This window comes from Desmodus rotundus, chromosome 12 (genome assembly GCF_022682495.2).
Source record: "Desmodus rotundus isolate HL8 chromosome 12, HLdesRot8A.1, whole genome shotgun sequence".
Lineage (NCBI taxonomy): Eukaryota > Metazoa > Chordata > Mammalia > Chiroptera > Phyllostomidae > Desmodus > Desmodus rotundus.
Window position 1 is genome coordinate 42,341,422 of NC_071398.1, and position 12,932 is coordinate 42,354,353.

Sequence of the window (12,932 nt, forward strand, 5' to 3'; positions counted from 1 at the left end):
TGCAGAGCCAGCTCACTCACATATGCTCTGAACCGATTCCCCTGGCCCTAATCAAGGACCTGCCTGATAGTTCTATCTCATCTCTCCTGATCATTAGCTTCTTGTTCTCCACTAACTCCTTCTGGCAACCACTTAAGAGTCAACCCTTTTCGATCCTTAAAAAAAAAAGTCCCTCAGTCTCAAATTTCCTCATAGCTATTACTCTCATGATAACCTAATTCTGTAAAAGTTGCCTACTTTTATCTCCATTCCCATTACTTCCTATTCACTTCCCAGTTCACTTCAATCTGGCTTCTGCCACCAACCAGCCACACACACTTCTCAATGTGAAGAGGCCCTGTGCCCAACTCACCTGGGATGGGATGGCCGGTGACCCAGCATCTTCTCTCTCGACCTTGATGGTCATTTCTTGGGGAAGGAGGGAGTCCTGAGAAGGTAAAATAGACAAAAGAAAGGACAATAAAGGGAGCTAAGTGACAGCTCAAAACTCTCATTGTGAGTGGGCTAGGATTCGACATGCCACCTGTTGTAAGGCATCACACCAAACTTCTGCTCCCTCCTGTCAGTAAGCTCATGTGAGCCATGGGGGTGCAGGGGAAGCGGGGGAGTGGGAACTCTGCAAGGGCACTGAAATATCAGACGTGCACACGAGGTCTTCGTGGACCTCCCAGGCCAGCCCGGCTCCTAGCTGAATGCAGCCATAAGTGACACAGGGACTGGGGAGACGAAAAGCACTGCCCAGCTGGGCCCGGCCTGAATGCCTGCATCTCGGACTTGGGAGCTAATAAGACAGAATACAGCATAACCAAGAAAAAAAATAATAAATTAACTTCATAAAACGTTTGGCAGAAAGCACCACCAATAAAGGCGCCAGCAATAAATATCTGAACATACTTCTTCCAAATCGATGAGAAAAAGGCAGCCTCGACAGAAAAATGGACAAAGGAAAATGCAATGTAGCTCAACTACAAAGAAATAAAATGGCCAGTGAATATACAAAAAGATACCTCTCTGAATCAGATAAAAGTAAAACTCTTTCATTCATTACCTGTCTCTATATATATTAGAGACCGTAAATTCACACCAGTACCTCCCATTACAATTCAACATTTTATTCTGGCCTTCCTGCTTTCTGTATTTGTACCTTTCTTCTCCACCTCCCATTGCCTATCCTCTTTCTATTTACTGATTTGCTCAAAACCCCTGTATGTAACCAAAACCCCAACCACGTGGAGCGGTCCGTCTGCCTGTTGCTAACAACACCTCCCATGGCGGCCCGCTGGTCATAGAGTGGATGACCCTCTTAGCGGATGTTTAAGTTGATACAAGCTTTCTGGACTGGCACTATGTTTTTAAATATCATTTTATTCTGAAATAGTTTAAGACTTACAAGAAGTTGCACAAATAGAGCAGAATCCCTGTGTACCCTGCACCCAGCTGCCCCTGATGCTACTACAAGACACAACCACAGAACCCTGTCAAAGCTCAGACACCGATACCGGCACGATATTCTGAACTAAGGCACAGACTTTACGCAGATTTCATCAGTGTTTGTAGACACTTTTTGCTTTTTTTAATCTTTTTAATTGAAATATTTTTTAAACCATAATGTAAGTCTCCCTGTTAAGTATTTCCTTAGGAAATAATATTGTAGAAAGTACACTTATGTATGTACAGGAAGTCTTATTAAAGGGTTGCATTATCCTGGCAAAAATGGGGGGATGGATTAAATGTCCATTAATAAGTGCCTGGTCAAATAAATTATGCTTTATCCGGATAACTAAATATTATTTAGCAGGCAAGAGACAGATTTGCATGAACTGAGGAGTATAAATGACAGAAAGATGTCTGTACATCTATGATACATTGCTGAATGGAAAAGTAAGAGCAGTCTATAAGATATGAATAGATTTGTAGACTATAAACATACACAGAAAAGTCAGGACGGACAGTCCCCAAAGCATTAAAAGCAATTATTTGGGGGAGCAGAAGAACTGAGGAGCAGGCTCACTGTCTGTGTTTTAACACTGTATCTATTTTTTTTAATAATTCTCTTCTTAAAGATTTTACTTATTTATTTTCAGAGAGAGAGGGAGAGAGGAAGAAAGAGAGGGAATGAGAGAGAAACGTCAGTCAGCTGCCTCTCACACGTCCCCAACTGGGGACCTGGCCTGAAACCCAGGCATGTGCCCTCACTGGGAATCAGACTAAAGACCTTTGGGTCACTGGCTGGCGCTCGATCCATGGAGCCACACCAGCCAAGGGTAATAATTCTTGTTTACCTTAATTAATCAGAAACCAGAAAAAATGATTTCTCTTGAAAAATCATTTTGAAACAAGAGAATTCCTGTGTGTATTTCTTATAAATATATATGGGGTGGGCAATAGTAGGTTTACAGTTGGTTGTAACACAAATAAATACAATAATAATAATACAAGAGAAAACTCTGTTTTGTGTACGCACACATACGGGGTGGGAAAGAGTAGGGTTACTTTTTTAAAATAATTCCTATATTTATTTTTTAATATATTTTGATTATGCTATTATAGTTGTCCCATTTTTTTCTCCCCTTTATACCCTTCTGTCCTGTACCCTCCATCCCGCAATCACTCCCCCCTTAGTTCATGTCCATGGGTCATACATGTAAGTTCTTTGGCTTCTCCATTTCCCATACTATTCTTACCCTCCCTGTCTATTTTGTACCTACCATTTATGCCTCTTATTTCCTGTACCTTTTCAACCATTCTCCCTCCTCCCCCACCCTGCTGATAACCCTCCAAGTAATCTCTATTTCTGTGATTCTGTTCCTGTTCTAGTTGTTGTTTAGTTTTTGTTTTTTCAGGATTGTTCATAGTTGCATATTTGTTGTTATTTTACTGCTTGTATATTTTTGTCTTTTCTTAGATAAGTCCCTTTAACATTTCATATAATAAGGGCTGGGTGATGATGAACTCCTTTAACTTGACCTTATCTGGAGAGCACTTGATCTGCCCTTCCATTCTTAATGATAGCTTTGCTGGATAGAGTAATCTTGGATGGAGGTCCTTGCCTTTCATGACTTTGAATGCTTCTTTCCAGCCTCTTCTTGCTTGCAAGTTTCTTTTGAGAAATCAGCTGATAGCTTTATGGGAACTCCTTTGTAGGTATCTGTCTCCTTTTGTCATTTTTAAGATTCTCTCCTTATCTGTAATCTTGGGTAATGTAATTATGATGTGCCTTGGTGTGTGCTTCCTTGGGACTCTCTGAGCTTCCCAGACTTTCTGGAAGTCTATTTCCTTTGCCAGATTAGGGAAGTTCTCCTTCATTATGTTTTCAAGTAAGTTCCAATTTCTTGCTCTTCCTCTTCTCCTTCTGGTACCCCTGTGATTTCAAAGTTGGAAAGTTTAAAGTTGTCCCAGAGGTTCCTAAGCCTCTCCTCATTTTTTTGAATTCTTGTTTCTTCATTCTTTTCTGGTTGAATGTTTCTTTCTTCCTTCTCTTCCCTGTTGGTTCCCTGTACATTTTCCCTTATTACACTTTTCATAGCTTCACTTTTTCCTCTATTTTGCAACCATACTCAACCAACTCTGTGAGCATCCTGATCACCAGTGTTTTGAACTCTGCATCTGACAGGTTGGCTATCTCTTCATCACTTTGTTGTATTTTTTCTGGAGCTTTGATCTGTTCTTTCATTGGGCCATATTTTTTTGTTTCAATGTGTCTGTTACCAGTAAGGGGCAGAGCCTTAAGAACTCACCAGGGTGGGACAACCCACGTCTCTGCATTGTGGCACTCTATGTGGCGGAGGGGTCCAAGAGGGAACAATACCACTTGCTTGGCTCTGAGCCGGCTTTCAGTCACTTTCTGTGCTACCCACAAGCAAATTGGGCCCTTCTGGTGCTGATTCCTGGGTGGGTGGTTTTGTGTGCGTTCTAGGACCCTGTGGCTCCCTCCAGTGGACTCTCCTTTGAGGCTGGGAGCTTATCCTGCCACCTCAACACCCACAGATTTTTTCAGTCAGAGGTTTTGAGGCTTTATTTCCCCGTGCTGGAACCCTGGGTTGTGCAGTCTGTCTTGCTCCCCAGTTGTTCCTCCTAGTTTATCGGCCTGCAAATGTGGGACCACCGCTCCACCCACCAGCCTCCACCTTACCCAGTCTGTCAGCTGCTGCCTCACCCACCCGCCTGCCCAGTTGCTGCCCTGCTGTGAGTCCTCCCCACCCTGACTGCCCATCTCCGCCCCTCCTACTGGTCTGGATGAATATCTTCTTTAACTCCTTGGTTGTTGGACTTCCATACAGTTCAATTTTCTGTCAGTTCTGGTTATTTTTTGTTTTAAATTTGTTGTCCTTCTTTTGGTTGTGCAAGGAGGCAAAGTGTGTCTACCTATGCCTCCATCTTGACTAGAAGTCTGTATTTCTTATATTTCATATATACATGTATTTAGTCATTCAGACGACCAAAGTATATGTCTAAGATACAGTGGTCTTCTTCTGCAATTCCTGGCTCACAGCTCTTCCGATGTTACAAGGTGACTTTTGGACCCCACCCAAGGGTGGGGGTGCTGGCTGCCAGTAGGAGCCAACAATGTCGTTAGAGAATTAGAACTTTCAGTCCCACCCCAACTTCTGGGGAGCGGACAGGGGCTTGGGTATCATGACTATGTAACGAAGCCTCCCTAAAACCCCAAAAGAACAGCTCCTCAGTCCCTCTTTTGGGACAGCTTCCACACTGGGGAACTGGAATGCTTCTACAAGCCACCATGCTGGACCCAAGCTCCCTGAGGTCAGAAGCTCCTTCATTCAGGGCCTGGCCCTACGTAGCTCTCCATCTGGGTTCTGATTCGTAACCTTCACTATCCTTTGTAATAAATTGGTAATCTAGTAAGCAAACAGGTTTTCCTGATTGCTGTGTGCTATTCTAGGAAATTAATTGAACCCAAGGAGGGAGTCGTGGGAACGTGAGGTTTATAGCCAGCTGGTCCGAAAATCAGATTACAACGTGGGCTTGCAGCTGGCATCTGGAGCAGCGGCCTTCAGAGGGTGACGTTGTGGGACTGAGCTCCTCACCTGTGGAATCTGATTCTACCCCTGGGAGGATGGCGTCAGAATGTAGTTGAATTCTCAGACACCTTGCTGGTGTTGAGAACTGCTGTTGGTGTGAAGAAGCCTACACACACACACACACACACACACACACACACACGTGTATTGGGCCCGGGAACCCCTTTCAACACCAAACTGCTAATGGACTCACTCATGTCACGGAAACTCCCTGCAAAGAGAAGTCACATTCCTAATGCGTGACAATTCCAGACGTGTCTTTTCTAAGTGGTTGATGTTGTAAGAGTTTATGGGCCAGAAGTTAACTCATCCTATAGTAATTTTAAAAAACTGGGAAATGATTAGTTTCTCAAGAAAGGAAAACATTAGACTGTAGTTTAAATTATTACACACACTCTTTCGGTTTTTGTGTTTTGTTTTGAACCAGCTAATTAGTTAAGAACCAGCGCCAAAGAACCAAGTTAGAAACGAAACAATGTTGGTAACTCAGCAGGTGCTCAAGTAGAAGGAAAACTCCAAATGTTCCTTACTTACCTGCCACAACCGCTAAACCCATTTTACTTGGGGAATATGGGCGCGCCCTCTCTTTAATCAAAACTGTGCTCAACACCTTTTGGGTTAAAAGTTTTCACAGAGGCCCTGGCTGGTGTGGCTCAGGTGACTGGAGTGTCGTCCTGTAGACTGAAAGGTTGCAGGTTCAATCCTTGGTTGGGATTGGCACATAGGAGAGGCAACCAGTCGATGTTTCTCACATCAGTTTCTCTCTCTCTCTCTCTCTAAGCAATGAAAAAATGTCCTAGGGTGAGGATTAATAAAATAAATACATAACATAAAAGTTTTCACAGGGAAGGTAAAAGGGAGAGAGTTCTGCGCAGTCAACTCTGCATCAAATATCCTTCCCCTGCCCCATCCAAACAGTCCATTCTGCCTGCTTTTGCATCTTTATACCTTTGTTTTGCTTTTAATTCCACTTCCACTAGAGTGGGTTCAGTAAAAGTTGAACTCTCCTGTTCACCATGCTTCCACTGGGCTTAAATCAGTACTGACACACAGTAGGCACTTCAAAAATGTGTGCTGACAGTAACACAACCACTAAGCAAAGGGACATGGCATGTGCTCCCTGAGCCTACACATTTGTCCCCATGGTTCCTGAAGTCACCAAACCATGGCTGAGCTCAAGTTCCTCCTGCGGCTGGAAGAAACCTCTTTGGGAGCCCTTCCTTCTCAGAAAATTCAGAGCTTCATCCTCTAGAACCTACTCCCAACTTTCCCTGTCAAACTAAATGCGCAAAAACCATCTTGGCACACAAGTGTGTGAATACACACACATCTACACTCTTTCTAGCCACTCTGGATTACTGACTATTTTAGGAAGGTCTCCAGCATTCCACCACCTATCATGTGCCTGCTATGTTTAACAACACACAGAGTATCTCACACAACTATCTGATTTTTTTTGGAGGAGTGATGTCTATTTCACCCACAGAGAAATCAACGGTTGTAAAGTTTAGTTAGCTCATTTCAGTCCATGGGGTTCACCGGGGATGGCCCACACCCCGATTGCCTGATCTGCACTCCTCCCCCTTCCACTGCCCCACCACTCAAAGTGTCATCATTCAAGCTTCAGATCAAATGCCACCTCTTCCATGAAGCATTCCAGATAGCACTAAGTCTCATCTCTTATTTCCTTAGGATTTCTTATCTGTTTTTACCAGATTCTTACTATTCCAGTAAAATCACTCTCCTTGTACTACTTACCTATATGCCTCTTCCGTGCGTGATGAACTCTATACTGTAAAGAACTGTATATTTTTCAACTTTGCATTCTCCTCAGCATTGAGTCATCTGAATTTGACAGGCCTAGAGATATGTGCAAGATTGGGATATATGAATGGAATTAAAAGCCTTTAATTTACCCCCACTTCTGTGTGCTCTGGGCCATTTTTTTCCCACGATTTTGCAACTTTGGAGGTGGACTTGACAAAAAAAATTGTACATATTTAAGGTGTACAATGTGATGCTTTGATTGTGCATATACATTGTGGAATGAGTGCAACAATCAAGCTAATTAACACACCCATCACTGCACATAGTTACAATTATTTTGTGATTATTTTGTACGGTGAGAACACTCAAGACCAACTTTCCTAGCCAACTTCAAGTTCACAGGACAGCACTGTTAACTTCAGTCCGCACATTGCACAGTAGGCCTCCAGGACTTACTCATCCCACCTGACTGAACCTTTGCACCCCGTGACCAACATTTCCCCACGTCCCCACTCCAGCCCCTGGCAGCCACCACTCTCTGCTTTTATGAGTTCGACCATTTTAGATTCCACAAAGAACGATCATGCAGTATCGGTCCTGCTGTGTCTGGCTTATTTCACTTAGCACCTATCCTTCTGGAGCATTTCATCCTCACCAGAGGACAAGATTTGGAGGACCACATTTTTTCTCATTGCTTTTAGAGAGAAAGGAAGGGAGAAGAAGGGAGAGAGTGAGAAACATCGATGTGAGAGACAAACATTGCCTCCCTCATGTGAATGAACCAGGGATCGAACCTGCAACCTTTTGATGTATAGGACGGTGCTCCAACCAACTGAGCCACACAAGCCAGGGCTGGAGCATTTAAAAATTACCCTTTTTGTTCTACGGTCACCTCTCCACAGAATGAAGGAAGAGTTTTCTTTTTCCTTTGTGTACTTTACAGAGTGGGAACAGGAACCAGAGAACAGTTATAGGCAGAAGAAAATTGTCCTGTGACATGGGCAGGACCACACGTGGCCCAGAACAGAGGGACAGAGACAAGCACAGGTGTCACGGAGTAACCATCACATGAGCCTGTAGTCAAATCAGACGTAGGACTCTCCCGCTATTTCCTCGCCTATAAATAAAGTTGAGCAAACATACCCTCCCCACCACGGGGTAGGGAATGGGTCTTGGGACAAAACAAAGCTTCCAGTCAAATCACAGAATCAGTACTGAACTCAGGTCCCGAAGGTCTGCATTTGGGATACGCTGGCTGGAAACCCTCCGCATCTGTGAGGGGTTCGGAATGCTAACTCTAATAGGCACCGATCACAGCAGGAGACTTTCCCCTCTTTGCTGTGTTCATTTCTCTTGTTACCCTCGAGAGACAAGGGGCAGAGCTCACATTTCAGCGCAAGAGGTGTGATGGACAGGGCCCTGGGGTAAACCACCCGCTGCCCTGATGAGAAAGCTGCAGGCTCCCTGCCTGCCTTTCTCACAGATCCTCTTGACCAGAGAGGGTCTTGCTAGATCTCACGCACAAGAAAATCCCCTCTGCCACCCCCCGATGGTCACCATGAATAATTCTCACTTAACTCAGGTATACAGAACAGACCCTCCACCATGGAGTCACCACCTCAGACAACCTGCCCGTCTCTGAACGTTGACGGTAACAGAGGACAGGTGAGCCTCTACCACACACCCCAGCAGGATTTTGGGCCTCAGCCCCTAAAGACAGGCAGGGCTCAGTCACCTCAAGGCCTCCCCCAGTCCAGCTACTTTCAGGTGTGTAAGCCACTGAAATCTCTCAGACGATGCCCCAATACACTTTCTTCCTAGGCCAGCTCAGTGGACTCATGTCCCTCATTCAAAGCCAAGACCTGGGCTCCCTCAATTTCTCTCCCTGCCGTGGCTCTATTTAATATCTGTCAGGCCCAAAGTACCCTCGCATCTTCTGATAACGATTAATAAAATCAACTAGAGGACATTCAGAGTTGAGAAGTATGGTAGCCAGCCTCCAAGATGGTCCCCAAGAGATGACGGCACCTCCTGGAGGTTACACCCTTCAGTGGTCCTTGTGAACCTGGTACCAGAGTGGGTCTGCGTGACCAAGAGACTACAGAGGGAGTGATGGTGTGTCACTTCTGAGATCAGGTGATAAAAGACACCATGGCTTCCATCTTGGTTGTACGCATGTAAGCATGTTCTTGTTCTTGCTCTCTGCGCCCCCTCCCCAGTCCCCTGCGCAGGGAAAAACCAGCTGCTGTGTTGTGCAGCCCTGGAGAGAGGGCTACATGGTATGGAACTGGGGCTTCTCGCCAACAGCCACGTAGGACCCTGCAAAGGGTCCTCCTACTCAGTCAAGCTTCTGAGGGCAGCAGCCCCAGCCAGCAGCACGGCACCTTCGTCAGAGACCCTGAGCGCCACAAACACCCAGAGAAGCTGCTCCCAGATCCCTGACCCTCAGAAAATGTGTGAGATGATAACTGTTACTTGTTTCAAGCTGCTAAGTTCCAGGGTATGCAGCCATAGGTAACTCATACAAGAAAAAAAGGTTTTGCTTTTCCTGTGTAACCTTGGGACATATAAGAAGCACAATTCTGTCTGTAGAACTAAGTCATCCTTCTCCCCAGTGTCTCACACAGGGCCTTACACTGGTTAGGCAATCAATAAACGTGTGAGGAAAGTGAAAATTATAACGAACAGATTGCTCATTCAGTTGTATGACAGAAGGACCATCAAGATTATGAGAAAAGACCCAAAGTCACTAGCATATAGTAGAACGCCAATGGGCACATCAAACGCGTTATACCTGTAGTTTTGATAAAAACGTGAATGTAAATTTGTGTTTGCATAACTCCCTTGAAAACTTGTGCATGTGTACAAGGAAGCATATACAAAAACATTTACAGCAGTGCCGTAGCAATAGGAAAAAAATCGAACACTAAATAGCCATTAACGGTAAGGCCATAAAAGCCAGGGCGGCAGGCATTCAGGAGTTGAAATCTGGGCACCAGGTGTGCACACGGGGATCACAATGTCACCGCTCCCAGGGCCTCAAGAGTGGACAGGGACAGGGAATATAGGCGTGTGTGTCTATACACGCCCATACACACAGCACACACACACACCACTACGTGTTTCTACACTGACACACTGAAAACCATAAGCCACATCGATGCCTCCCATGCCCGCTGACCCCACTGTTCGTCCCAGGGTTCCCTCTCCAGTTCTGATGGTGAGAACCTGGGCAAGATGCTCCTTGGTCCACCTGAGCTCCGCAGCCCCCCAGGAGGCCACACTCAGCGCAAGGGCCCTCCGCGTCCTGCTTGGGCTCTGACTCTGAAGGCCGGGGCCTCACTCTCGTGCCCCTCAAACTCGGACTCCGTGTGGGTGTCCCGGACACCGGGCTTGGGCTGACACTCCATGCCAGGCCACCCTCATGCGTGGATGCCCTCAACTTGCTCAGAATGTGGCACACCACACGAGGATGCATCCCCCACTGCACATGTTGCACACGTCACCCTGCTCTGGCTCTGATACCCCGTGCCGGACACCCTCGCGGCACGTGGGCTCCCACCCGGGGGCGTGCCCTGTGTGGATGCGCTGCTCTCCTGCTCTGGCCCTGGCACCCCAAACCCATACAGACACTCACCTCACCCGGCCTGGGCGCTGAGTCCCAGGGCCACCTTCCTCACCCCACTGGGTTACTGACACCCCCACATACAGACGCCCCCCTCACCCTGGTCAGGCCGTGACACCTCCCACCCAGGAGCCCTCCCTCAACGGCAGACGCCTGCCTAGCTCTGCCCCGCCAATGGCTTCAGGATGCACTGACTGGGAGGGCAGGGGTAACACCCTAATTTAACATTTTAAAGAAATTTAATGTTTTCAGAGAATGTTTGCTGTAGAGAAATGCTTTAAATTGTTCATTTCTTAACCTTACAATGCACTGTACAGAAGTGCTAAAATATAGGTAAATAAATGAAAAAATAAAGTCACCTAGAATGTAACAGACCGATAATCTTTGTTAACTGCTACATTTACAGTCTGCTAACATATTTTCTATATACAAAAACTACGTCCGTTTTTAAAAAGGTGGTCATTTCTAAACGCCACTGACTTAACACAGATCATAATAAGTATGTTTTTACATTGGGAAATGCACATTATCGTATCAATGACTACGGTACATCCATCTCAGGGTCTTACCAAAACTCATCGCACTCTCCCCTTGCATTGCGCGTTCTCACACGTTCTTTCCCAGTGCCCCGTCTCCAGCAAAGCTGGCTGCTGGCCAAAGGGCAATCTGTATTCTAAGGGCTTTTGACACAGGATGCCAAATTCCTCCCAGAAAGAGTTCTCTGGGTTAAAAGGGTGAAGAATGCCGGGAGTCTCACTAAATGCATGGTGTATGTTAGAACCCTGCAGGTCAGGAGGGGCCCAAAGCCCCCAAAACACTGCAGGGAGCCAGGACAGGCTCCCAAGGCCAGAGGGTCAGGTGGTGGGGCCTGGGTGGGAGCAAGCTCTGGGTCTCCAGGGCAGGGTGGGGAGAAGCTCACTCACCTGCACACAGGCCTCCAGAGGCCCTGGGGGCTTCTCATCCTGCTCTTCCATGCTCTCCTCCCCGGGCAGGGGCCTGAGGTCCTGAGCTGCAAGGGGAGAAGCCCTGAGAACAGCACCCTCCTGCAGGTCCACCTTAGCACCCTCCTCCCTGGATTAGTCTCCACTTCCGGGAAGCACTCCCCACAAGAAGTGTGCAGATTTCTAGAGGCTCCTGCCCAGATTCCAGCCCAAAGAGCTGTGCGTGCACCTAGGTTCTCTTGGTGCCTCTCCTAAGCCAATACTCTGTGGCTGCCAACTGGTTCCTCCACTATCGCGGGATTCTGGGCTACATACCAGTAAGCCCACCTCATATCCAAATGCAGCCTTTGCCCACCACCCCATGCAGCACAAACCAGTCCCTCCCTATCCCATTGGGCCCTGGGATCCCCACAAACACCTGGCATGCTCATCAAGGACCCCCTGGTGTGCACCCCTTCCTCTCCAACCTGGAACCTGCAGCCCCAAAGCAGCACCTCTTCCTAGGACAAGCAGCAGGGCTCCAGGACTGATGGTGCGCACCACATTCTCTGACTGAACGCAGGAAGCTCGTGACCCAGCCCCACCCTGAACAGGACCCTACCCTCCAGTTAACCAGGCCTGACTCTACCAACCTGTCACCGATTGCTTCCCATGTCCTGCCCAAACAGCCAAGCATATGCACAGAGCTCAGCTGCACCCCAGACCTGCTCCCCACACCATTCTGGGGTCGGCACTAGCCCGGATTCCCACTCCAAACCCTCCTGGGCCCTGAAAGTGCAGCTCTGACCTGGTCCCTCCACCAACCTGGATGTCCTCAGGCCTGAACTGGCAGCAGAGCCGGCCTGGCACTGGTAGCCTCCTGACAGATCTCAGCACGTGCCAGCCCTTCTCAGGCCCAGAATGTGTACTTCAGCTGTCTTTGTACCAGCTCGATGTTTCTGGGCCCGAAACGAGACTAGAGTAGCCCCTGCAAATCCCATCCTATGCATCCCACCCCCACCGCACCCCTCCCTCTTATCCATCCCCTCACCCCCACAGGATTCTCATTCAATCAGTATAGTGTGGGTCACAAGGTTGCTGTACCCTGAACCTGTACCTAAACCGCTTCCTCTACAACCTCCTCAGGCCCCCACTCAAGCCACACCTGCCCAAACTCCTGCCCAAACATCTTCCTGGGCACCTGCAGCTCAGAAAGGTGCTGTCATTTTACCAATCTGGGCATCCCCAGGCTGTGACTGGAGTGTCTTCTGCACAAAGACCCCAGCACCATTGTCTAACACTCCAGCCTCTTGTTTCTCACCCAAACACCTGTGCGTGTGCGGAGACCTGGTGCAGCCTTACCCCTCTGCAGCCCAGAATCTGCAGCTGTGCCCTTTACCCACCCACCTGAGCATCCTCAGGCAGTACCTGGGCCCTAGGACTGCCCACGCCTCCCCATTCTGCCCAAACACCAGCGCATGTGCAGACTGCAGCTGGAGCGGCCCCAAGACCAGAACCTGCAGCTCCTAAATGGGGCCCCCAGACCTGCACTCCCAGGGGTCTATCCTGGCTCTCTTT

General features: G+C 47.6%; 1 protein-coding gene across 10 annotated transcripts in view; it reads right to left on the bottom strand.

Annotated features, from left to right (window-relative positions):
• ZNF180 (zinc finger protein 180) overlaps nucleotides 1-12,932 on the bottom strand; it is a 30,022-nt gene that overhangs the window by 15,419 nt on the left and 1,671 nt on the right. For 5 of the 10 annotated variants that reach the window (XM_071220058.1, XM_071220055.1, XM_071220059.1 and 2 more), the window contains 2 exons: nucleotides 11,358-11,443; nucleotides 353-427 (listed from right to left, as the gene is read on the bottom strand). In XM_071220058.1, the coding sequence (XP_071076159.1) occupies nucleotides 353-427; nucleotides 11,358-11,408 (126 nt within the window). In that variant the 5' untranslated portion in view covers nucleotides 11,409-11,443. Of the gene's footprint in view, nucleotides 1-352; nucleotides 428-5,576; nucleotides 5,819-6,800; nucleotides 6,903-11,357; nucleotides 11,444-12,179; nucleotides 12,314-12,932 lie in introns of all 10 variants that reach the window. The other 5 variants (XM_071220054.1, XM_071220051.1, XM_071220052.1 and 2 more) reach the window with 3 other exon arrangements.